The sequence below is a fragment of the Megalobrama amblycephala genome, linkage group LG1 (genome assembly GCF_018812025.1).
Source record: "Megalobrama amblycephala isolate DHTTF-2021 linkage group LG1, ASM1881202v1, whole genome shotgun sequence".
In the NCBI taxonomy this organism is placed as follows: domain Eukaryota; kingdom Metazoa; phylum Chordata; class Actinopteri; order Cypriniformes; family Xenocyprididae; genus Megalobrama; species Megalobrama amblycephala.
The window spans coordinates 26,612,194-26,638,462 of record NC_063044.1 but is presented as its reverse complement, the minus strand read 5'-3'; the positions used below and the strand labels follow the sequence as shown (position 1 = coordinate 26,638,462).

Here is a 26,269-nt window from a genome sequence, read left to right as displayed (position 1 = left end):
AATTAACCCTTTAAGACCTGAAGGCTTTTTTAGAGTTCCTTTTTTTTTTTTTTTTTTTTTTTTCCTGAGCGACACACAAAAAAGTAAAGACTCATAACTCCAAAACTCTAGCAAGGAGAGTCAAAAGGTAGGTATCATTTGATACAAAACATTTTAAATTTTAAGAAAATATAAATTACATTACATTTGGACATTTTCTTGCCGAGAAACAGCTGATAAAAGAAAAAATATATATAATTTTTTAAAAATAATTTTTCTTTTTTTATTTGACATGGAATAACTCAGGAACACAATAAGATCGCTAAAAAAACTTTTTTGGTGATGCTCTCCTATATGTGAGCTGCATCTGGTTCAAATTTCGTGGTGATATTATAAAGAATAGTTTGAAAAATTGTTGTTCATTTTTTCCGCCGCCAGGTGGCGCCAACGGGCGGTAAACTCCGGTTTAGAGGTGCTTCTCAGACCTCGTTAGGAGTTTTTCAAAATGGTTAGATGCATTAAAAAGATTCTAAGCTTTAAAATGATATCTATTTTGTGTTATTCCACGTTGGAAAACAAACATGGATGGGTCCGGGATCATTGGATACACACTGCATCCAGGAGAGATGACAGACATGTTTTTAGCCAAGTATGTTAAATCATTTCGTGAGTAATATCTTGTGATCAACGCAATATATTATATTGATTTTGGATTCATTTTAATCTTGAGAATCTGCTTTAAATATTGATGTGCGATTTTTATGATCTGTGCATTTTTCATGAAGTTATGAGCACGTGAAATACATACTTGTATTTAGTTAGCTGCTGTGCTATTTTTGTTGTAAACGCATATTACTCAGACTCATTAGAGGGTGAAAATAACGCAACAGAAGCATGTTGGAGGCTTGATATGAAAGTTTAAAGTCTTTGGTTTTGTATGCAAAAAGAATTTTTGTGCTACCTATATGGATTCAATTTTTATTGGCTTTTAAAGAGAGACACGCAAATGGGAGTTTTATTTTATAAGGCGCGCTAGTCTGACAGGAGGATGGCTGGACCGATCGCGTGCCTGTCAGTCGAAACCGGGCTTCCCATTGTTAAAAATCAGCGTTTAGGTCAGTGTGTTCACATTTCTAAGCTTTTTGATTGGTTCTATACAACGTGTAACACCATATTTGTAGAGCAGAGATAATGACGTTTCAGGGGATACTGGGAAATGCTCATAAGTGACGAGAGGAGTTGAGAAGTTCATTTCCAGCTAATTTAGTGAAACCATGTCAAATTTAATAGCCATTTAAATACCTTTACTCGATTATCTGGACTACGAAACTTTGGGAGATTATTTTTGAAAGTCTGTTCTTTGAAATTAGCTTTAAAAAAAAAATCGATTTTTTTCATTGTTTTTCCACATTATCGGCCCATATCTTAAAATAGAACGTTGCGACTTCCGACTCATTTCGCCAGATCGGGTCACATTTGAGCTCCTGAATAATAGTTTCACGTGTTGTTTATTAACATGAAAGACAGATCACACCAGTCACTAATGTCAGTTTCCCCTGTGCAACACCAGAGTTCTCAACTCTCCTGAGTATTGATACACCTGTTTCTTATCACACTCATTAGTAGGCTTATTTAAGCACAGCACACCAGGCTCAGTCAGTGCTGCCAATTTAGCAATTTTGTCGTTAGATTTAGTGACTTTCCCGCCCTTTTTGAGACTTTTTTCAATAGCCTAGCGACAAATCTAACAACTTCTTGGACACACCTTATCTAGATTCTGTGACTCGCCCACTGATCTATATTTATATTAATATAGATCAGTGGTGTCACCACTATGACGTCATCGACCAGTTTTAGCTACTTTCAGCTGAAAGCAATTGGCAATACTTGGCTCAGTGCGAAATCTTGTTTTTCCCTGGCTAACATTTCTGAGTGGTTTTCCCTGTTTGCCTTTGCCTACCTGTTTTTTGACCTTGCCTGATTTCTGGATTACTCTGTCTTGTATTTTGATTTGAATTGTCACCTGCAGACTATCTTGCTGTGCATTGATCTGGGTCCCATGCCATAATGGAAACTGAACAAACTCAGGGTTAGTTTTGAGTTGATAAAACAAAATCAATCCAATCAGGCTTTGTTGGTATATGATGCTGATCATCAACTTTCTCTGTCAACTCAGGCTTTGATCCTGAGTTGATGGAACATGTGCACATGAAAGTGTGACATCAGCAGCGAACAGCCAATCACATGCCTTAAAACACAGAGAAGCTTTGATTCACTTCTCATGAGAGACTCAGTTCTCTATTCTGCTGAGGATTAAGAGATTGAAGAATAAGAAGTATATAAATGCATTTACACTGCAAGAAGAAAATATCTTGTAATATCAGTGCAAGTGAAAGTTGTGAAGTTAAGTTTATATAGTTGATAAAATATATAGGTATACACAGAGACTTGAACATGTAAGCTCACATATAGTCATTTTTAAAGCTTTATCTATTGATTCCAAATCTTATTTATATTACATATTATCAGTATATATTTATATTGATTTAAACAAAATGCTTAATAATAAACTGCACATGGATCCTACTTCTGAGACTCCTATGTTATGGAAGACTTTGTCCAACTCAGATCCAATGGATTTGTTAATGTTGTACTCAGAGATTTCCAACCAAGTGGACATCCTCAACCAATGTCATCAGTAATTAGTTAGGAGTTAGTCAAGTTTATCCAGGCTCCTGCTGCCACAGCCAGCTGTGAAACATCATTGGCGACTGTCTCAGGCCCTGTACAGCCAGATCCACAAAACACAGGTACCGGGCTCAGGAGTGAAGATACTCTTTTCATCCATCTACTCCAAAACTGTTCAGTAAGGTACTGCACAAATCTCCATCCAATACACCTTCACTTATGAACTGGTGGCTTTCATGGTAATCAGATGGTTAGGTGTGAGCGGTTCTAAGCTCTTGGGGTCATTCAGGTTGTCCACTGTAAGGAGGCGACTATTGACTATTACCATGGCTTCATAAGACAAAGTGCGCAGTGAAGCATCATTGAGCCTGCCTGATGAAAGGGAGACTGTAGCATTAAAAATTTTGGTGCTCCCATACACCACATGCATGACTGTAAAGTCATTCATAACAAAATCACACAGTTTATCTGCAAGAAAAGCAGTGAGCCTTTCTGGGTCAAGTTCCTGTAATGCTGAGTTCAGTTTGTTCTTTGCAAGTATGACATTGGTACCTTGGGGCCTCATTTATAAATCGTGCGTATGCACAGGTTTGATCTTAGAGTGTGCATATGCTTAAATCCACGCCAACGCTCATATTTATAAAAACCGTCTTTGACATGGAAAAGTGCTTAGAGCCACCTCAGGGTCTGAGCAAACTGTCAGATTACTGCAGGTTTTTGGAAATCTAAGCTATTCTTGCAGTTCGCCAAGGATTTGGATGATGACTGATGATCTTTTATATGTAAATGACATTAATTAGGTGTCATTTAAAACACGGAGAACTGAAACCATTCAGCTGCACGCAAGTTCAAGATCATTTGCGATTTATAGATTTCACATCTGAAAGAGAGACGTATGCTCGTTTTCTGCATGTACGTTCATTCTATGAATCACACGTACGCACATCTGAGAAATTATCCTAAGATCAAATTTAAGACGGTTTCTGCACAACATTTTATAAATGAGGCCCTTGATCACATCTGTTTTCCTCCTTCTTTAGTCATGAAGGGACTAAAGCAACCCATACCGCAATACACAAACAGTGGTGAAGGCTTTATTTGTTCTGTGGGGAGATCACTCATCCTCTGGCCTTCAACAGATTTTCTCAGCCTTCTACAAGTTACACAGTTGCAAATGTAAGATGTGACAGCTCTGTTTATTCCAGATATACAGACACAAGATCTGATTTCATTAATTGTTAAAACTTTTTTTCTTGATGCTTTACACTTTTACACGCACAAGGTTCAAAAGGTGTTTGAACGAGTGAGTGCATGATGAGTGGATTAATCTTCCGCTCACTTGATCATACCATCGGTATTCATAAAGGCCTCCAGCTGATGAAGTTTATTATAACACGGAAGTTATTTTCCTTGACTCAGAACATGTATTTCTTTCAGATACCTGTTTTTGCACCCACTTCAGAATCAAGCATTTTGCATCCTCTTGTTCACTTACAGAAGCCTCTGAATTAGTTTTATCTTTCTTAATCTGTCTCAGGTGGTTTGCAATTGCCTTGACAACCTTAGACCAAGACCAGAACTTGAAGGGGCAGATCTAGAAAATTATTTTTAGGGTGGCAAAGGGGTGGCATGAAGACTATGAGGGGTGGCAACACCAAAGCAAACACATGCATAGTGTTTTTGAGGATTTGTGGCCTGACAAACACATTTATGCTCATGAATATGTGAATGAAACACTTGCATTATCACAAAATAATAATAATCAAAATTAAAAATAAATAAGAAACTATCAGTATCTAGGGCACCAAGACAAGACACTATGTGTATATCAAAAACATCAAATGATTATAAATGTCTCTGAGCTTATATCTTTACTACATAGAAAAGACAAGTTGTTTCATTGGTATTACATTGGCTACTTGGATGATATAAATCTTAAGTTTAAGAGCAACAAAATCTTTTGAATTTGTTAACATTAGAAAGATTTAGCCTACCAAAATGTCAAAGCACTGAGTACTGGATCAGTTTTGTGGAAATGCCTGTATGGATGTTATGTAAGGTCAGCCAGAACACCCTAGCAACCATATACTGTAGCCACCTAGCAACACTTTAGCAAGCACCCAGAACATCCATCTATTCTGACTTCAAACTATTTTACATTTTAAAGAAGACTTTCTGAGGTGGAAAATATTGTCAGACATTGATCTTCTCTTTCCCTGCCTGAAATGACAAATATGACACTGTTCTTGTCAAGAGATGTTCTGTCCATCCACCTATCCATCCATCCATCCACCTATCCATCCATCCATCCACCTATCCATCCATCCATCCATCCATCCATCCATCCATCCATCCATCCACCTATCCATCCATCCATCTACCCATCCATCCACCTATCCATCCATCCATCATCCATCCATCCATCCATCCATCCATCCATCCACCTATCCATCCACCCATCCATCCACCCATCCATCCATCCATCCATCCACCCATCCATCCACCTATCCATCCATCCATCCACCCATCCATCCACCTATCCATCCATCCATCCATCATCCATCCATCCATCCATCCACCTATCCATCCATCCATCCATCCACCCATCCATCCATCCATCCATCCATCCACCTATCCATCCATTCATCCATCCATCCATCCATCCATCCATCCATCCATCCATCCACCTATCCATCCATCCATCCATCCATCCATCCACCCATCCATCCATCCATCCATCCACCCATCCATCCACCTATCCATCCATCCATCCACCCATCCATCCACCTATCCATCCATCCATCCATCATCCATCCACCCATCCATCCATCCATCCACCCATCCACCCATCCATCCATCCATCCATCCACCTATCCATCCATCCATCCATCCACCTATCCATCCATCCATCCATCCATCCATCCATCCACCCATCCATCCACCTATCCATCCATCCATCCACCCATCCATCCATCCATCCACCTATCCATCCATCCATCCATCCATCCATCCATCCATCCATCCATCCACCCATCCATCCACCTATCCATCCATCCATCCACCCATCCATCCATCCATCCACCTATCCATCCATCCATCCATCCATCCATCCACCTATCCATCCATCCATCCATCCATCCATCCATCCACCCATCCATCCACCTATCCATCCATCCATCCACCCATCCATCCATCCATCCACCTATCCATCCATCCATCCATCCATCCACCTATCCATCCATCCATCCATCCATCCATCCATCATCCATCCATCCATCCATCCATCCATCCACCTATCCATCCATCCTGTAATTACAGACATTGTAGAATATTATAATATAGCATCATCATTTTTAATGTCTATTAACAGAATGAAACTGATACAAAGTAGAGTTATCTTTTTGTCAGTAACTTCATCTCAGACAATGAGCTTGAGATGAATAAACTAACGTTTGCAGCTCCATAACCATGAGAAGCAGCCACAGGTCCTTCAAGAAGACAATGAATGAAACAATTAGTTGAAAACACATAAAGTATGCTGTTGATCATTCAATACATCCACAATAATGCATACTTTCTTTTCCTCCTGGACTTCTTTTCCATTGCACTGGTGTCTTCAGCTTCCACAGAGGTCTGATCTAGACATCAGAAATAACAGGCATATTTCATATCAGCATTTCTCGTGCACTGTGTGTTTTGACTGTTTCAGAGAAATATAAAGAGAAGAACCTGTCACAGTCTCCTGCACTGACGCAGCTGATTCTTCCACTGTGATCTTCAGCACCTCCTCTTCAACAGGCTCTTGCTGGAGCGTCTCCTCTGGTTTTAGGCTGCAGTTCTCCTTTTGCAGGCTTGAAACAGTTCTTTGGGTTTTCACATCATCTTCTTTCATCTCCTGAGCAGAAAAAATCCAGTTCAGATCTTCCTGAGCAGCCTGCAAATGCTACCGAAAACAAAGAAAAGGTCCCACTCCATTAGAAACAGATGAGATATGGCATGTGATGACTGTATCATGTGAAAATGTGCAAATGACAGATTTATCCAGTAGTGAGTTAAGTTTAGTAGCAGTCGTTCCAAGGCCTTTTTGGAAAACAAAATAAGATTTCTTTTTTTTTTATATACAATGAAAGTCATTGGGATTTATTGACTCTTATTGTATGAACAAAAACATTCTTTAAAATTTCCACAGAAGAAAGAAAGTCATACAGGTTTATCTACATCAAGGTGAGTGAATGATGACAAAATTTACGTTTTATAGATACTGTGTCAAAATTAAAAATTAAAAGTGTTTAGTCAAAGCAAATTAAGCCATGACTCTGCTTTTAAATTTAGCACTAGGTAGTTTTGTGAGACAGAAAATCTCCTTTACTGTTTTACTGACTGATATGATGTGAATGTTTAACCTGTTCAATGATTTTCAGATGCAGCTCATAAACATAGAGATGGAGGATCTGATCTGTGACGGACTGACGATCGTTCATCGTGAAGAGTTCAGACGACATCTGCAAGAGCCCAACAGTTACTTCACTTATGGATAAGCTAGTGAACACTTCAGGTTGTCAAGTGAAAGATCCTAAAACCACAAATATTATTTGGATAACAGCAACAACCCCTTCAAAGGTTTACTTACCAACAGAGTCCTCTTGAGTCAAATCAATTAAAATATGTAGAAAGAACCGATTTGTATTTAGAAATGTATGATTTGTTGAAAAGCTAATGCTGACTGAAAGATGTTTCCAAACAAGAAAGGCTATTTGAGAAGTGACTGAACGATTGACTGAAAAACAAAATCCTCACATTTTCAGTTGTGACCAACTGTGAGTTTTATTTTTGAATCAAAACATTCTATTGCTGTTGAATCTGCGACACAATTTCCAGCTGAAAAGCTGATTTGCATGCAGCTGAACTCACTGAAACCTGTTGTGAAGACAATTATTAATGGATGGATGAATTAACATTTTCATCATTATTATTATTATTATGTAGAATATCTGCTCACATAACTGCATAGGTAAAATTATTTGGCTTTTTTGTGAGCAGTATCAAAATCTCCATTATAGTGACACCTTTTTAGTGACGCATATTTATATTATTTCTGTTTTTGTTCATTTGTGATGCCACCTCCAGAGACATTATCATACAGTCAGTTATCATTAATATAATCATGAGCTGATTTTTTTGTCATAGTCTATGATCCTAATGAAACATTACTGTCAGTTTCTCTTGTAAGGATATTATACTTCTACTTCCTCATGCAAACAATGCATTTCATGTCAATAAAAGACAAAAGCAGTAAAAGAAATTTTAACAGCATTTATGAATAATGTCAGTAGTGTTGAAATAGGAGTTTATTTATCAGATATTAATTAATTCACTGGTAAATAGTCCTTTAGTTATAAGTTTAACATTAGTGTAAAGTAGCCAGGTTGAGATATGAAGCTTGTAAATATGAAGACATGATGAGCCAGAGAAAGAGAACAAAGAGGGTAGTTTTTTACTATCAGTGAATAAAAGTTAGCATATTATTTTGGAAAGTGCATGATTTTTAGGATCTATATTCATTAACTACAATTGAACTACAATTGCACTTTTAAAATAAATACAAACATGAATAATCTCATCTACAGGGCTATAAAATTATATTTACTCATGAACCAATCTTTGAACAGTAATGCCAGAAACACAATAACAGTGGTTATGTACAGAACAAAGAAGATAACATCTATTATTGTTGCCACTCTGGTCCAGCACAAGGGTTTCCTCTCTTGTTGGTTTTGATGAGCAGCAGCCTGAAACTCCATGAGGATCTGCTTCAGAGCATTAAGAGTGTACGGCCGCTCTTCACTGTGGTCTGCCATTGAGTCTGAAGGGCCATTTGTGTCCTTTATGGTATCTGTGAGAGGAATTATGTATTTATATAAACATAAAATATTATAAATGTTTTACCAAGGACTAAAAGGCTTAAATGTATTTTCCTTTTTCCCTGTCTGCTGCAAAAAGGTCCGATATAGAGAGCTCAGATAACATTTGCTTCTCATGAACAATAAGCTCATGGAGCAAAGATGCCAACATCCAAATTACAAACATCTATTGACTGCCTTTGAGACGAATAATGGGAATGCGAATGGATATAACTAATGGAAAATGCCCCTCATAATTAGATGTTGGGTAAATATTTACCAGAAAGAGCAGATGTGCATACAACTGGTGCTGCTGAATCTGTCTGATTTCCTTTAGCCATCAGAAAATTCACAAAAATAGTCTCCAGAACACTGATGGCCATGAGAGTGAAGATGACAACGCAATAAATGCCTGTAAAAAGATCAAATATTAATAATAATAAATAAAATAAAATATACACTACTGGTCAAAAGTTTTGGAATTGTTTAATGTTTTTGAAAGCAGTATCTTGCTGTTAATTCTGTTAATATATTTTAAATTGTAATTTATTCTAATAGATATACTGAATATTTAACATCATTACTCCATTCTACAGTGTCACATGATCCTTCAGAAATCATTATAATATGCTGATTTGATACACATGCACTGTAAAAAATAATATGCTCTATCTACTCAAAAAAATTGTGGCAACAGATTATACACAATATTATTAATTAAATTCAACATATAAGAATTGAGTTAGAATTAATCAAATTAGTTCCTTAAAAGTCAACCGATTAAAATGTGTAAAATTAGCAAACACCATTACAAAAATCACAAACTGACATAAAAAGCAAAGAGTCAAACTGCCATCTAAATGAAACACTGATCACCATAACGGCGATCATCAAAATGTTTCAATAAAATCAACATCAACATCTAAACCTCTGTTAATTCTTGTGTTTCTCTTTCCTTCAGTGATTCTGCTTGTTATCATCAGGTGTCTTCAATGCTGGCAACAAAAAATAAGTTCATTAACCCTTAAATGCATACCTCGGGTCTTTAGTGACCCGGGACGTCATTCACTACCCTCCTCCTCGTTCATTTTTTAAAGTTAGACATCAACCTTCTTGGTATTCCTCAATCAATTCATTATAAAGAATATAACAAGAAAAATATCATAAAATTGTAAAAGAATGCCTATTTTTGTATTCATTTTTTGTAAAAATCGTATTGTGTATCAGTGTACATATATTTTTTCTGCACAACAATAATTGAATCTTAGATGACGGAATAAGTGCAATTCACTTTTATTCCACAAGGTGGCAATGTCTGATACACAATGCTGAAGTGACGACTCATTTAGACAGAAAACGAAATAATAAGAGAAACATAAAATGGCTCAGCGATTTACTGCAGAGCAAGTACTGAACGCAATCAAATATGACTGTAACTGTTACTGGATGGATCTGGTGAAGCTGTTAGCAATCGAAATATTGATTTTGAAGATGTTGAAAATTATATAGTTCTGAGAATATGTTTGAGATCGCGAATGGGCTCATATTCGTGACCTCAAACATAAAACTAGCCCATTATTTGCTGAATTTACTGGAAAATGAGCTCTGACGAGGACAGTGATGATGGCATAAAACATCTGCTCAAACGGAGCCCTTTCAAGCTCCAAAAGGTAACAAAATATGATTTATTTTATTCTTCTGTAATTGTTACTCTAATATCAGAGGAGTTTTATATTATAGCGACAGGTAGAGATCCTTCCGTGTTAGATATAGATCCGGGTCGATAAAGACCCGAATATGTAATAATGATTGGCGAAACAGTCATGCATTTAAGGGTTAATTCAACTTTGACGTCTGTCTGTTATTCAGATATTTTTGTTTAAATTATACTTAAATTTTACTCATTTTAAATGGTTGAAATTTAAGGAATTAATTTGATTCATTCTAACTTAATTCTATTTGTTGAATTTTAATTAATAATATTGCTTGTAATCTGTTGCCAAAATTTTATGGAGTAGATATAGCGTATTACTTTTTACAGTGTACAGTCGAGTAAATGAACTCACCAATCAGTGGGATATCATTGGCAGTAGAGGGCAGCATGTCTTTAAGAAGCAGCAGTAACACAGAAATAGCCAAAAGCAGAGTTACTTTAAAACTAAGCTTCTCTCCTCCATTTGAATCAATGAAGAAGGAGGCCAAATCCAGCACAAGGAAGTAAAATACTGGCATCAGAAAGTTAATGACATACAGGAACGGTTTCCTCTTCATGGTGATCTGAAAGAACAGAAAATGTTTAATCAGAGCAGCTTTACATTAACATCAGAGACTGGGGCTGGTTGTCACAAGGTTTGTGTCTCATCTGTGAGGTTTTAAGTCAGAAGTTCAATTACTGAAAACAGTGGTTTTCATATTTAGTAACAGCTATTAGATGAATGCAATAAAATTAGACCTTATGAACTATGTAATAAAATTTGATCTGAAATGTGTAGTACACTTTAGAATACTTTTGAAAAAAAAAAAAAAAAGAGTACTTACATAAGTAAGAATATACATAAGTGTGAACTTTGGTGAGCTAATAAAATATTAAACTCAAATCAATATTTTGTGTACAGCATCTCTTATCCCCATAATTATTTATGTGGTGAAATGCTGTGAAAAAGTGGTATGACTGTACCATAACCCTAGTTTGAAATTGCCACTTTCTAGCAACTGCTTTCTTCGTAAAGCTTTGCGTTTAAAGAGCAATTGGTTGAGTGCAGGTAAAGTGGGCCATTAAAGTTTGATTGTACTGTGCTTGATGGGTTTAGCCTACACTATTTCTTTAAATGATGAAATAGTTTTAGTTGATTTTTGGTTTGTTTTTTTCTTTCTATTATATGTATTTTTGTTTTTTCTTTTAAATGTACCTTTAAGAAGTATACTAGTGCACATTCAAATACAATAAGTGCACTTCTTTTTCACAAGGGTTGATCTGTGTTCTCAGGACAAGGGTATTTCTCATTTCTTTCTGCTACTGTCACGAGCCGCCAGTCTCTCCCTCACTCGCCCTGACATCAGTTACCAGAATCCTAATCATGCACACCTGCCACTTTATCCAACCTATAGAAAACAATTGTAGAATTTGTTTGCTTACTATAAAAGCTAGAAGTGTTTTGAGGCCTCTTGACCTATGTGACTATAAGGGTCAGATGTGTCTGAGAAGTTAACTTGGCCACTAATCATATTTTGTTGGTAATTTTCCTGGTAATTCAGACAACAGGTGGCTGTGAAATGAATAAGACCATTGTTAAGGGTGTCATGTGAAGGCTTCTTGCCTCTGGGGAGTATCTGGTTTGATACAATGTTTCATTTGGCCCATGGGAAAAGGGTTGACCATCAATTGGCAGAAGGCCCATGAGAGATAAAGTCAAAAGATGTAGACTAGTTGGCAGTTGGCCACCCTTACAAAGAGAATTATCTCTTGCATAAGCAACACCTGCAGTTTAACTGGTGAAGTGACTGTGGTAAAAATGTTGGGGAGTACTTGGGAGACTCCAGGAAGAGAAAGGGAGGAGAGCACCTGTAAATGAGATCATGGAAAATAACTGTAGGGGTGGATCTCACACTGTAACAGATAAGAAAAATTTATAAAAACTGTGCCCCGGCTAGAGGGATTCAGATGTGGAGCTGGCATCTCACTTTGTTGCTTGTCAATAAAGTTAAACTCCTGGGACCTGGAACTTCGACTCTGAGAGTTTTTCTTTGAGACCAGAACTGAAGGGACACAGAGACATCGGATTTGCCACAACACCACTCATCAGCCCTCATCACCAGCACACCATCACAACAAGTTATCTGGCCTTGTCAAGAGAACACAGACTCTCTTACCTGGAAACTTACCTGGGAAAATCCTACCGTAAGTATCTGTGATCTTCTGCAATGCTTTATCCTTGCTCCAAGTCGATCCAAAGTCATCTCCTTGTCATCACAATCATTTCCCAGTCACCAAAATCATCTCCTCGTCTTGTCTGCTCCCTTATTTGTGTGTGTGTGTGTGTGTGTGTGTGGTAAAAACAGTTATCCTCACCAAAGTCTAAACTGTTGTCACTATACTCAGTATCTTCAGTTATTACCTGCATTGTTTTGTGTTTCTGCCGCCTCTAAAATAAAATTTACCATTTGTTGTTCCTCAATCTCTGATGTCATCATTGTGTCCAAGGCTAATCTTGTGAGAGTTACATAACTGTTTTACTGTTGAGATTTAGAAAACCTGTCTTCAACATTTAATGGCAGGTTCCCATTGTGACAACTTGCCCCATATACAGTATTGTGACAGCATGAGTCTTATTGTTACTGAAGTGACTTACAGTGAATTGCACAAATCACATTAATGATAATCTATAATGATCTAATTCTTATCGTTCTGCTCTGTACCGTATATATCAGCTGATCCTGTTCTTCTCCTAGAGTAGAGGCATTGCCAGTAGAAATATTTATACTGAGGAGTTCCCACTCTCCCTGAGTCTGAAAGGCCTTCTTGGAGTTGAGGGTCAGGAATGATGCGTCAGAGAAAGGTCTGATCATGAGCTCCCTGCCTGAGAGAAAATCAATAACAGACATTACAATGATTTTAATGTTGAATATGCAGCAGGTGAAGCATGATTTTTAAATTGACCTGTATTCGTTTCCTAATAAAATTTGACTGAACACAGTACTTTTGGATAGATTTTTCTCAATAATATTTATTTTCTTAAAACTTCATGGATTACTTAAAAATAATTTCTTTTCTTTTCTTTTTTTTTTTTTGTTGCTCTGAGCCAATAATTTGCCTGTGTCTGAACCACAATTCCACCATTTTTTATGTGTCCTCAAAGTCCATACATGTGTGTGTCAAATTTTGTGATAATATCTCATTTTGTTTTGGAGTTATAGACATTTATATCTATGAGAACATAAAATGACCCATGGACAACTTTGTTTGCATTTTTTTGCCACTTACTATCAATATTCTACTATCATTTCGTCTCGATGGGCTAACCACGTTGCACAAACCATAAGGTGAAACCATAAGGTGAAAATTTTAGAAAAATATTTGGTATCGTTGGAATCATCAAGGATTTAGGAGTCTAAGGAGATGACTTCCGATAAGTCGACCACACCCAAAGTTATAAGCATTTGAATATTTGATTTTACCACTAGTTGGTGCTGGCTGGAAACTTCTTAGGATCCTTCAGGGCACTGTGCTGTTGACCCATACTGAGTTTCATAACGATACACTAATGTGTTCATAAAATACAGCATTTTACTACAAAATTCAAAATGGCCGACACCCAAAATGGCCGATATGGGAAAACTGGATATCATTTGACCAAATTTAACGAGACCAATTTTGATTTTTGGGCAAACCGTTCAGAAGCTATAAGCAAAAATAGCCATTTTTCATATCTTTGGACCAGTAGGTGGTGCTGCACCGAAACACAGCATGTAGCCTCAGGTCATGATTGTGATGTCATGTACCAATTTTGGTCTGAGTACGATAAAGCGTTGCAGAGATACAGCCTCATGTTCATTTTGGGGGGCACTTTGTTGAATTCATTCATATGTTATTCTAGAACGGTTTGACAAATTCCATAACTTTTTTGTCGGCATGGTCTGAAGATGACCTGGTTCAATTTTAATGAAAATCGGAGCAACGGTCTAGGAGTAGTTAAAAAAAAAAAATAGTTTTTTGGATAATTCAAAATGCCGGGAAAATTTTCATGATGGAAAATTATGGCATAGGGTGCCCTATGCTTTATAATACATATATATTAGTTTAAAGTTTAAGAAAAAGTACAACTGAATTTTATAAAGAATAAATTTCACCTTTTGTAATGCATATATACAAGGACAGTGGACAAATAAACATTTTTGATATATGAAAACATTTGTGTATCATCAATTATTTTAGTTATTTCATTAATAGGACACCTATTTTTTTGAAGAAAAATGTTAATTCCAATACGGGTCATTTTGACTCCCTTTATGCATTCATGTAAGTTTTTTTGGTTCGTGCATTTTAGGGTTAAAATCATGTTTGCCAACATCAGGGTTGATGTTTTTGATTGTTTATTTTCTCAGAATTTTGCCCAACCCTGATCATCATCATTGATTTCTGAGTTTCAGATGTACTTGAATGGATTGGAGACTGAAGGGTAAAGTTGCAGCTTTGGATGTCAAAGGGAAACTGGTCCAGGTTCATCTTGCAGGCCGTGGTCAGGGCTAAAGTGTTAGATGTGACAATAATGCCTTGATCCTGCAACTGTACATATTGACACTCTGTGGTTGCAAACTCTGTCTTGATGCTAAATAGAAAAACAAAATACTATGAGTACACGTGACATTAAGGTATTCAATAAAATCAAATGCACACCTTAAAGGTATAGATCAACCAAAATATAAAAATTCTGTCATCCATTACTCACCTTCATGTTGTTTCAAAGACTTTTATTCATCTTCGAAACATAAATGAAGATATTTTTAATAAAATCTGAGAGTTTTATGTCCCTCCTTTAAAAGTCCCTTCTACCAAAATTTTCAAGCTTAATTAAGTTCATAAAGATATCTTAAAAGTAATCAATTTGATTTGAGCCGTTTAATCCCAGTCTTCTAGAGGGATACAATTTTATATATTAAGCAGGTTTAATTTAGGCTTATATTCACATTTATCACTAGAAGATGTCTTGTGGGTTTGAAACAACATGAGGGTGAGTAAACCGTGCCTGAATTTTCCTTTTTGGATGAAATAACCCTTTAAAGAAATAACCCTTTATGGAGATCAAAAGTACTAGCTAACAGATCTCAGCACTGGGATGTGCAGAGCAGTAGGTGCTACACACAGCCAGATAGGGCTTGGTTTCAGTAAATGCTCTTTTTGAACTGGAAAGTTTTCACTTCTGAATATAATGATCTCCTTTAACACAAAAGATCAAGGAATTCCTCAGATAAGACCCCTTTGGGTTTTTAAGTTAAGTACCAAGCCATGCTGAATTACACTTAAAAAAAAAAATAAAAAAAAAAGAGCTATTTTTCAGACCTTTCAATTATGCTGATGTCTGGAGTCCAAATCATGTCTTTTTTAACTGAACAGAGAAAGATCCCACAAAAGTCATTGCGGTTCCATACTGTGAACTCATTGTGCCAACCCTGCAAAGTTATGAGCATAATGTTAATAGTGATTATAACTAGTGGTCAGCCGACTTGTCACAAGTTTGATCATTGACAAATAGTGTTCCCTTTCAGTCGGTCACGTTCGACGTACGTCAGTAGTGACCGACGAATTGGGATATCGCTTGAGAGCCCTATCAGCTTCGTGTAAACTAAAACAAGCCAATGGAATTGGCGTGCGATATTTGCATAATGCGCACCGCCCCCGACAGGTGTATATAAATAGGAAGCAGATGCAATCGCACTCTGTCTTTCGCTTCGGAGCCATTCAGTGGTGTCCTGTTTAAGAAGACTGTTTTGTGTGAATTAAACTGCCTCGAAGAGGATTCACAGCAAGCCGTGTGTGCCGGTGTAACGGTGCTACAGCGAGGTCGCGAGCTCCCGAGGATCCGAGCTATAGCTCTCAACTGCTGTTTTCACAGCACACGCCTAAGAGTGAAGTGTGTTGCGATTTGGGCCGGTTCCTCGGTGTGTCCAGGAAGTGGTGTACCTGGCACATCGCGTCACTCCCTGTGTGCTTCGGCACGAGCGAGTTGACTGTTTTCCCCTTCTAAAAGAGCTTTACAGACGAACCCTGACAGTATGTCATTTCGTCTGTGCGTTAATGGGTGCGGTCGTTCCCTGGTCCCTGCTGATGGGCACAATCGTTGCATCTCGTGTTTGGGCATTCAGCACGCTGAAGCAGCTTTTGTGAATGGTTCATGTTCCCATTGCGGGAACATGACTATCGCGGTGCTGAGGTCGAGACTCTCCTTCCTGAAGTCTCAGGAAGCGGGGGTCCCCTCCCCTGTGCCCCGTTCGACCGTTTTTTCCGGCCCGGGCCGGAATGACGGTTCGGCGGTGTATAGGAAGGGTGACCTGAGGATTTCGGTCAGGGCTTCCCCGCCGAGCGGAAACGCTCCTCGGGCCCCTGCCGCCTCATCAGCACCGCAACCCATCGTGCCACCGTTGGTTTCCGCTGGGCCCTCTACGGACTGTCCAGCCGTTACCTTTGGTGTGCCGGCGGCGGATCGGATGTCGACCGCTGCATCGGAAGGTGAGCCTGAGTCCTCGGGGGAGGAAGATCCGGACGCGCTGCCGCCCGGGATGGTAGCGTTGCCCGAATCAGATCCCGAGCTCACGGCTGTGCTCTCCCGGGCCGCCTTGTGCGTCGGGCTTGAGTGGAACCCTCCACCCTGTCCCGGCCCATCTCGGTTGGACGATTGGTACTTGGGGGGGGGTCGCGCTGGTCAAACCCAGCGTCCCACCCCAATGCCTTTCTTCCCGGAAGTACACGATGAGGTGACCAGGTCTTGGCAAGCTCCGTATAGGGCTCGTACGGGGCCTGGTCCCTCGTCCGCCTTCACCTCCCTGGACGGCGGGGAAGCCAGGGGATACGTGAGGATCCCGCCAGTCGAGCGGTCTGTTGCGATGCAGTTGTGTCCAACGGCCGCTGGCTGGCGCGGTGAGCCGCGTCTCCCGTCCCGGGCCTGTAAATTCTCAGCCGGTCTGACTGAGAGAGCTTACAGTGCCTGTGGGCAGGCTGCCTCCGCCCTGCACGCGATGGCCCTTTTGCAGGTTTACCAGGCAAAAGCGCTGTCGGAGTTGCCCCAGGAAGGTCCTGACCAACAGCTGCTTGGGGAGCTGCGCGCTGCCACTGACCTTGCCCTCCGGGCAACGAAGGTGACAGCGCGTTCTGTTGGCCAGGCGATGTCTACTTTGGTAGTCCAGCAACGCCACCTCTGGCTGGCCTTGGCAGACATGAGGGAGACCGACAAACATCGGTTCCTGGATTCCCCCGTGTCTCCGGTCGGCCTTTTCGGCGACGCGGTGGAGAGCTGCGCCCAACAGTTCTCCGCTGCACAGAAGCAGGCTGAGGCTATCAGACAGGTCATGCCACGGCGGTCCGCTGCTGCCTCCACCCAGCCGCCCGCGGCTCAGCCTCAGCCCGCTCGTCGCCGAGGGCGCCCGCCTGCGTCTTCCTCCGCCCCTGCTAAGTCGGCAAAACAGCAGCCTACACCAGCCAAACAGCAGGGTGCCGGTCGCGGACGTGGTGCCCAGCCCGTCTCTGCCAAGCCAGGTGGCAAGCGGTCGGGGAAAACTCGGCCCTGAGACGGGCGACCTGGAGCGGAAGGTTCCTGCCCTTCGGGAGAGTATTCCATCTGCTCTCCCACCCCCGGAGGAGGGCCGGGGGGATTTTGTGGCGTCTGTCCATCTACCGCCGCTGGCTCTCCGGAGTCCAGCGGTACCCACTTTGCCACAAAAAGAGCAGTTTCCTCAAACTCCAGGTCACAAGAGGGCGCGTTTGCCAGTGTGCCAGGCCCCGCCTCGCCACTCGCAACCCCCTCCCATTCCGCCAGTAGGCGACAGTGTGGTGGCGCAGACCGCGTCCCGTGCGCCGTCTCCCATTCGCACTGCTGCCTCGCAGAGTCCGACCTCACTCCGGGCCGCTTCCATGCCGTCCGAGTCGGGTCCCTCTCTGCCTTGCTGCCCCACCCCCGGTGCGTCTGTGGTGCCTTTGGTCCCGCTGGCTCGGAGTCTGGAGGCGTGGAGCACGCTTCCCAGCCCGTCCCGCTGGCTCATTCGCACTATCAGACTCGGCTATGCGATTCAGTTCGCCCGGCGTCCCCCGGTTTTCAGGGGTGTCCACTTCACTCAGGTGTCGTTGGACAGTGCACCTGTTCTCCGGGCGGAGATTGCTGTCCTCCTGGCGAAGGATGCAATCGAGCCGGTCCCTCCAGCCGATATGAAGTCGGGGTTCTACAGCCCCTACTTCATTGTACCAAAGAAGGGTGGTGGGCTACGGCCAATCCTGGATCTGCGCGTCCTGAACCGGTATCTTCACAAGATGCCGTTCAAGATGCTCACACAGAAACGCATTTTCGAATGCGTCCGTCCCCGGGATTGGTTTGCAGCAATAGACCTGAAGGACGCGTACTTTCATGTCTCGATTCTGCCTCGACACAGACCCTTCCTCCGGTTTGCGTTCGAGGGTCGGGCATATCAGTACAAAGTCCTACCCTTCGGGCTGGCCCTGTCACCCCGCGTCTTTACTAAGGTTGCGGAGGCGGCCATTGTTCCCCTCAAGGAACAGGGCGTTCGTATTCTCAACTATCTCGACGACTGGCTGATCCTGGCCAGCTCGCGAGAGCAGTTGTGCGAACACAGGGACATGGTTTTAGCTCACCTCAGCCGGTTGGGTCTTCGGGTCAACTGGGACAAGAGCAAACTCGCCCCCGGGCAGAGGATCTCTTATCTCGGTCTCGAGCTAGACTCGGTTGCACGGACTGCGCGTCTCACCGAGGCGCGCGTCCAGTCGGTGTTGAACTGCCTGAGTTCGCTCAAGCGCAGGACAGCGGTTCCACTGAAAGATTTTCAGAGGCTCCTGGGGCATATGGCATCTGCAGCCGCGGTCACGCCGCTCGGATTGCTTCATATGAGACCGCTTCAACACTGGCTCCGCGGCCGGGTCCCGAGATGGGCGTGGCAGTGCGGCACGCTCCGTGTCCCCGTGACACCGAGCTGCCGACGCACCCTTGTCCGGTGGTCGGACCCTTCGTTCCTGCGGGCCGGAGTACCCCTCGAACAAGTGTCCAGGCACGCTGTGGTCTCCACAGATGCCTCTGCCACGGGATGGGGGGCCACGTACAACGGGCATGCAGTGGCAGGTCTTTGGACGGGGCCTCAGCTGCATTGGCATATCAATTGCCTCGAGTTGCTAGCGGTACGTCTTGCGCTGGCCCGCTTCAAGAAGCTGTTGTCAGGCAAGCACGTTCTAGTCCGCTCAGACAGCACTGCGGCCGTTGCGTACATCAACCGTCAAGGTGGTCTACGCTCCCGTCGCATGTCGCAACTCGCCCGCCATCTCTTGTTGTGGAGTCAGAAGTATCTGAGGTCCCTTCGGGCCACTCATGTCCCAGGTGTGCTCAACCGTGCAGCCGACGAGCTGTCACGGCAGCCTCCACTTGCGGGCGAGTGGCGGCTCCACCCCCAGGCGGTCCAGCTGATTTGGCAGCGTTTCGGCGAGGCCCAGGTAGACCTGTTTGCCTCCCCGGAAACTGCCCACTGCCAGTGGTTTTATTCCCTGACCGGCGGCACGCTCGGCACGGATGCCCTGGCACACAGCTGGCCCCCGGGTCTGCGCAAATATGCGTTTCCCCCAGTGAGCCTTCTCGCACAACTCCTGTGCAAGGTCAGGGAGGACGGGGAGCAGGTTCTGTTAGTGGCTCCGTATTGGCCCACTCGGACCTGGTTCTCAGACCTCATTCTCCTCGCGACAGCCCCTCCCTGGCCGATTCCTCTGAGGAAGGACCTCCTGACTCAGAGACGGGGCACCCTGTGGCACCCGCGTCCCGACCTATGGAACCTCCACGTGTGGTCCCTGGACGGGATGCGGAGGTTCTGAGTGATCTCCCGCAAGCGGTTGTAGACACCATCACTTCCGCTAGAGCTCCTTCCACTAGGAGTCTCTATGCGTTGAAGTGGAACCTGTTCGTCGAATGGTGCGCCTCTCGCCGAGAGGACCCCCGATCATGTTCGGTCGGATCCGTGCTTTCCTTCCTGCAAGAAGGGTTGGAGCGAAGGCTGTCTCCCTCCACCCTGAAGGTGTATGTTGCCGCTATCGCCGCACATCACCACGCAGTTGAGGGTAAGTCCCTGGGGAAACACGATCTGATCGTCAGATTCCTGAGGGGAGCGAGGAGATTAAATCCTCCTCGCCCTTCCTCCGTACCCTCTTGGGATTTGACCCTGGTTCTCACAGCTCTCCGGGGTCATCCCTTTGAGCCTTTGCAATCAGTCGATCTGAAACTAATGTCTCTTAAGACGGTTCTTCTGGTTGCATTGGCTTCCCTGAAGAGGGTAGGGGATCTGCATGCATTTTCGGTCGACGAAACGTGCCTAGAATTCGGGCCCGGTGATTCTCACGTCATCCTGAGACCCCGGCCTGGATACGTGCCCAAGGTTCCTACCACTCCCTTCAGAGATCAGGTAGTGAACCTGCAAGCGCTGCCCTCGGAGGAGGCAGACCCAGCCCTAGCTTTGCTCTGTCCCGTCCGCGCTCTGCGCGTTTACGTGGATAGAACGCGAAGCTTCAGGACCTCAGATCAGCTCTTCATCTGTTACGGAGGCCAGCAGAAGGGAAAGGCTGTCTCCAAGCAGAGGATGGCCCACTGGATAGTGGATGCCATCGCCTTGGCGTATGAATCCCAGGGCGTGCCTTGCCCGCTCGGGTTGAGAGCCCACTCCACCAGAGGGGTGGCCTCTTCCTGGGCGCTGGCTCATGGCGCCTCGCTGACAGATATTTGTAGAGCTGCGGGCTGGGCGACACCTAACACGTTCGCTAGGTTTTATAGCCTACGTGTAGAGCCAGTATCTTCACGTGTACTCGCATCCACTAGTCGGTAGACGTGTTGTACCTGCTCTAAGTGTCGGCTTGCAATGCCATTCCCGCCACTGGCCGGATACGTGCATACTTCACTCCAGTCGAGTTCCCCGCTTGGCGAACCCTGTCGAGTTCCTCCGCCTCCCCCTTCGGCTCGGACATTGCGGAGTGTCTGATGCCAGGCCTACATCCGTCGCTGACGCTGTCTGTTGGCTGGGGCCCATATGTCGTGACCCCTCTACGTGAGCGGTCCCATATGTGTAATTTTCCACGGTTTAAAACTCCCTACGGCGAGTCCGTGTCTTTCCCTTAGCAGAGCCAGCTCTGCTGTCACCTGTCAGATGAGTCTCCCCCTAACCAGGTGGAGCCATCCCAGGGACTCCATATGCGTACTGCCCCCCGGGCCAGTCCATATGTGTATTCCCACGTAAACTCCTCCCCCATTGGGTAGGTAGTGGTCTCCGCAGCGTCCCTTACGGGTTCGCTTCCCCAGTGTAGTCTAGTTACTTAGTGGGTAGTGGTTAGACAGCAGTAGACTCTCTCGGTGTAAGCTCGCCCCCTTCACCGTCAGCCGGTGCTATGGGCGGCTGAGCTTGCGCTGGGCACTGGAAGGGGTTTCGTAACTGTGGCGCTTTAGTTGGGATCCCAATTCGTCGGTCACTACTGACGTACGTCGAACGTGACCGACTGAAAGGGAACGTCTCGGTTACGTATGTAACCCTCGTTCCCTGAAGGAGGGAACGGAGACGTACGTCCCGTCGCCACAGTTTCTGTACCCTCGCTGTAGCGCGGACACCAGTTGTCTCCTCAGCGAAAAACAGAGTGCGATTGCATCTGCTTCCTATTTATATACACCTGTCGGGGGCGGTGCGCATTATGCAAATATCGCACGCCAATTCCATTGGCTTGTTTTAGTTTACACGAAGCTGATAGGGCTCTCAAGCGATATCCCAATTCGTCGGTCACTACTGACGTACGTCTCCGTTCCCTCCTTCAGGGAACGAGGGTTACATACGTAACCGAGACGTTTTCTTTATACAAATAATGTATAAAAACATATTATTTTTAAACTTTTTTTTTCAGTATATCTAATATCTGACTTAAAATAAAGAAGACCTTTTTAATGTCTTGCTTTGGTTCATCAGTCAAATAGTTATTGGGTGACACCAGTAATCTCAAAATGGCCAAATTTATTATCAATTGGCCTGTTCATTAGCTTGGCAGTGTATCAACAAGTATTATTATCACCATTATTTTTTCCAGATAAAACATGTGATTATGCATGTCATGGTTTTATAAGTAAAACTGTGTAAAAAAGGTTATGAAAATACTTACATATGTAACTGTGATTTGTGTTGAGATGCTCTGGGCTTTTTCATTCTGTAGAAAGAAAGAAGTGTTGAGTGATGATATTACTATGGTGTAACATCCTGTGTCATTTGTATTCTGGGTAAATCATGCTGGATTTATACCACTTCTGTGATGGAGGTCACAAGCAGGTTCATAAAAACAGTGGTAGGAGTTGTCCAGTTACGCACGGGCCGTAGGGACGTCATCTGAACATCACTGTTGTCCAAGCCGAGATGTTCGATAAGTTCCTTATAACTGCAGTTTCCAGCAGCAGACACCCACCCTGCACAAATGACAATTCAAGTCCATATTCTCAATTTATAGTGAAGGGATATCAAGTTTCTTTTTCTCTGTTCAACATTCATCCTTCCATAAATGTACTTCTCAACTAGTGTGTTTGTTCCAATAATAACAATGCTAAAAGGAAGATATAAAAGGCAACTATGCATATGACCAACTGTTTGTAGTTACCCTTGTAAAAAAAAAAAAAAAAGTATATACACTTTAGCATACTTTTAAAAATAGTACTTATTACAGAAATAATACTTTAAAATAATATACTTAAATGCAAACTAAATGTGGATGCTTTTTGAAAACTTAAATGCATGTTAATAAGTTAAATGAAAAGGTATTATACTTTAAATTATTATATACTTTAAAATATTATCTTAAATGCAATTAGCTGAACTTAAGTGTTTTTGACCCACTTAAGTTGGACTGAAGAACATCTTTATATGTAATTACATAATTACTTATACTCTATCTTTGAAATATGAAAGTACCAACAAGCATTTATGATAAACTAAAATGTCATTTCTATTGAAACAAGTATATTTAAATATATCTGTAAATACACATTTGTGATGATGAAGTTGCAATTTAGTACACTTAAAATAAATCAACTTAACACTTCAGTAATACTAAATATCACTTCAGTTTAAATTATAATTAAGTACTTTACTTGTGCTTTATTCAACACATCAAAATAAGTGCACTTCTTTAATGCACAACAAAAGATTACTACAATATAATGACTTAAAATGTACTTTAAAGTAAAACTTTTAATTTGACCTTATTACAAAATGCACTATTTAAAATTCTACTTAAGTGTGTAAAGAAGCATGAAATTGTGCTCTCTTTAAGTGACTTAAATGGGCTTTTATTTCATCAATATTATATTATCTGCAAGTACAGTTTATTTTTTATTTTTTTTTAAATAGACTTTTAAGATTTGACATACATTACAAGTGAATGCAATTAAGCACACTTCTTTTCCACAAGGGTAGAGAGCAAAATAAATAGACATATCAAATCAAAAGGCTGTTTATCAAACCAAACTGAAGTGTTTGGTGCAAATTCATCTGTCACTATGTAGAATATTATAATATCAGTGTGAACAGCATGCATGACATGCCCTCTTCCTCAAACACCAGGAGCAAAACTCCACCAGGTAAAGGAAAATACAACCCAGAATACACAGCAACAGATACAGTTGGACATTTAAAAACAGACTTACCGACTGAGGCAAGATAAAATATTAGCCACCGTAAATCCATGGCAAATAGTCATAAAGAGATGTAGAACAGATGACTGTCCCTGGTCACATTTATATAGTGTAAATAAGAAGCATGTCCAACCTCCTCATGTTCTTAGTGTGTGACACCAAAAAAAAAAAAAAAAAAAAAAACACATACAAACAGCTGATGTAATACCTATATGTAATACCTTTATGTCATTAATATACATGCTTTGTCTGATGTGGTGTTTGTTACACAGTATAAAGTGTTTGTCCTCATGGGCTTTGAGTGTTATTTGATTTAAAAATGAAATGACTACATATAATCAGGCTGCATGACTTTATGATCACAATAAATTATGTTCTCAGATTATTCATTCATAAATACAGCATAACAGGCACACATTTTCTGTAATGAATCAATTAATTATAAACACTTCATGTTGTGGAGGGTTTTTCAGAGATCTTTGTTCTAAACAGAGACATATTGACAGCGTATTCTATTCCTTCTATTTTAAGTCTGCTTGAACAGAACGTAATCATTTAAGTTATGTGTCTACCATGATTTATATGCTACATGACTCACCTGTGTAACATCAAACAGATGAAAAAGAGATGCCACAAAACCCACTGTGGTAAATGCAAACAAACCTTATGCAGTGGGTGAGTCAAGAGATTTGTTCAACACTTCATTGAAAGGACAGAGCCCTTGTACAGTATAGGGTTATTTACATTTACACATTCATTTTTCAGATGGTTTTATTCAAAGCAACTTACAATTGAGGAATACAACAAGTGATTTATCTTAAAGAGGTGATATTATCACTATACTGAGGCTTTAAGACCCAGATAGACCACTGGCCTTACCTAACCTAACACCTTCACCAAACTGAATCAGTATAGGTTGTGAAAAAAGCTGCACCTTATCCATGCATCATTTAAAAAAAAAAAAAAAAATGCGGCATTTTTAGTTTTCATTTTGAAATCTGGCCTACAGTGGTACTCTTATAATTGAAGAGAATGGGGCCAATCCATTAACTTTTACAGTAAATACTCACCGTTTCAAATGTGTCAGCGCAAGGCATAAACATACGTATTACGGACGCATGGCGGGGACAGGGGCAAAGGCAGACCGGGGCGATGGAGTTGGAGCTGAAGGGGTGGAGGGTTGAGGTGCAGCAGGAAACCCGGAAGTCAGTGGTGGAGGCAGAGCGACGGCTGACAGAAGTTGAGCCGGAGGGACGAAGCAGACCGGAGAAGTCCCAGGACTGACGGGCCACAGTAGAGATATGGTCCAGGAGGCCTGAGGTGAAGCCGGGGACTCAACCTCATGCCGAGCTGGTGGTCGGCAAGCCCGATATGGAGCCGAAGAGCCACACGTAAGAGTTAGTGGCAGGGGCAGAGCCAAGGAGCTGGATGACACCAGCGGTCCCGATAGATCAAGGGGACTGGACGTAACCAGCAGAGGAGATGGGGCAAGGAAGTTGGGTGGGAACATCAGAGGGGGAAGATCTCTGGACGGGACCGGCGGAGAAGGTGTTGATTCGAGGGTGAGGACTCGGGAGTGAACTGGATACGCAGACCACAGGTCTATAAGGCAGTGGTCTGCTCCTGGTTCTGGGATGGACTGGACAGCGCAATTACTCCGGACTCCGGGACGACCCAGGCTCTAGGCTCTAGGCCAGGGGTAGGCAAGCTCGGTCCTAGAGAGTCCAGCTGAGTTTAGCTCCAACCTTAATCAAACACACCTGAACAAGCTAATCAAGCTCTTCATGATTACTAAGACTATAGGCAGCTGAAGGTTTGCAGCAGGGTTGGAGCTAAACTCTGCAGGACAGCGGCTCTCTAGGACCGAGACTTGCCTACCCCTGCTCTAGGCTCTAGCACTAGGTATGAGGTGGGCACAGGCTTGGGCTTCTTCTCTGCCTCACAGATGGTGATCAAGGAACCACTGTGCAGGAGCACCCACCCCAGGTACTCCACTCACTGAGGAGGAGATGCAGTGCTGGCAAGTCCATTTCTTTTCCTCTTATTTGGTCGGTTCTTCTGTAATGCTGTGGTAAGCACGCATGAAGCAGAATCAACTACATAGTCTTTATTTAGAATCCAAAATACGTAGGAGACTCAAATAATGCAAACCACATAAATTATATACAAGAACTGACAAGGGACTGAAAATAACAGAAAGTTTAAATACAAGACAAACATAATGACAGGTTATAATTATACGTAGCCATGGAAACAAACAAGGAGATAATCAGTAACCACAGAAACCGGAACTTTACA

General features: G+C 42.4%; 1 protein-coding gene across 1 annotated transcript; it reads right to left on the bottom strand.

The window, feature by feature from the left end:
- Positions 1–6,001: 6,001 nt before the first annotated feature.
- Positions 6,002–24,837, bottom strand: LOC125266221 (5-hydroxytryptamine receptor 3A-like). The gene is made up of 13 exons (XM_048186691.1): positions 23,984–24,837; positions 22,590–22,750; positions 22,453–22,497; positions 15,625–15,734; positions 14,721–14,893; positions 12,984–13,144; positions 10,634–10,844; positions 8,848–8,979; positions 7,298–8,560; positions 7,071–7,169; positions 6,397–6,610; positions 6,242–6,305; positions 6,002–6,155 (listed from the first exon to the last, which is right to left on the bottom strand). Exons 1-9 carry the CDS (start codon positions 24,021–24,023, stop codon positions 8,289–8,291), a joined length of 1,305 nt encoding a protein of 434 aa, XP_048042648.1. The 5' UTR covers positions 24,024–24,837; the 3' UTR covers positions 6,002–6,155; positions 6,242–6,305; positions 6,397–6,610; positions 7,071–7,169; positions 7,298–8,288.
- Positions 24,838–26,269: the final 1,432 nt, after the last annotated feature.

What these genes read in the sequence shown, in the direction of transcription:
- LOC125266221 (XM_048186691.1), bottom strand. Translation starts at nt 24,023, where the DNA reads ATGGATTTACGGTGGCTAATATTTTATCTTGCCTCAGTCG. An exon ending in TGACCTCCATCACAGAAGTG is followed by an intron (nt 22,498 to 22,589) that starts GTATAAATCCAG and finishes TTCTTTCTACAG; the next exon opens with AATGAAAAAGCCCAGAGCAT. An exon ending in AGGATCAGCTGATATATACG is followed by an intron (nt 10,845 to 12,983) that starts GTACAGAGCAGA and finishes CTGTTCTTTCAG; the next exon opens with ATCACCATGAAGAGGAAACC.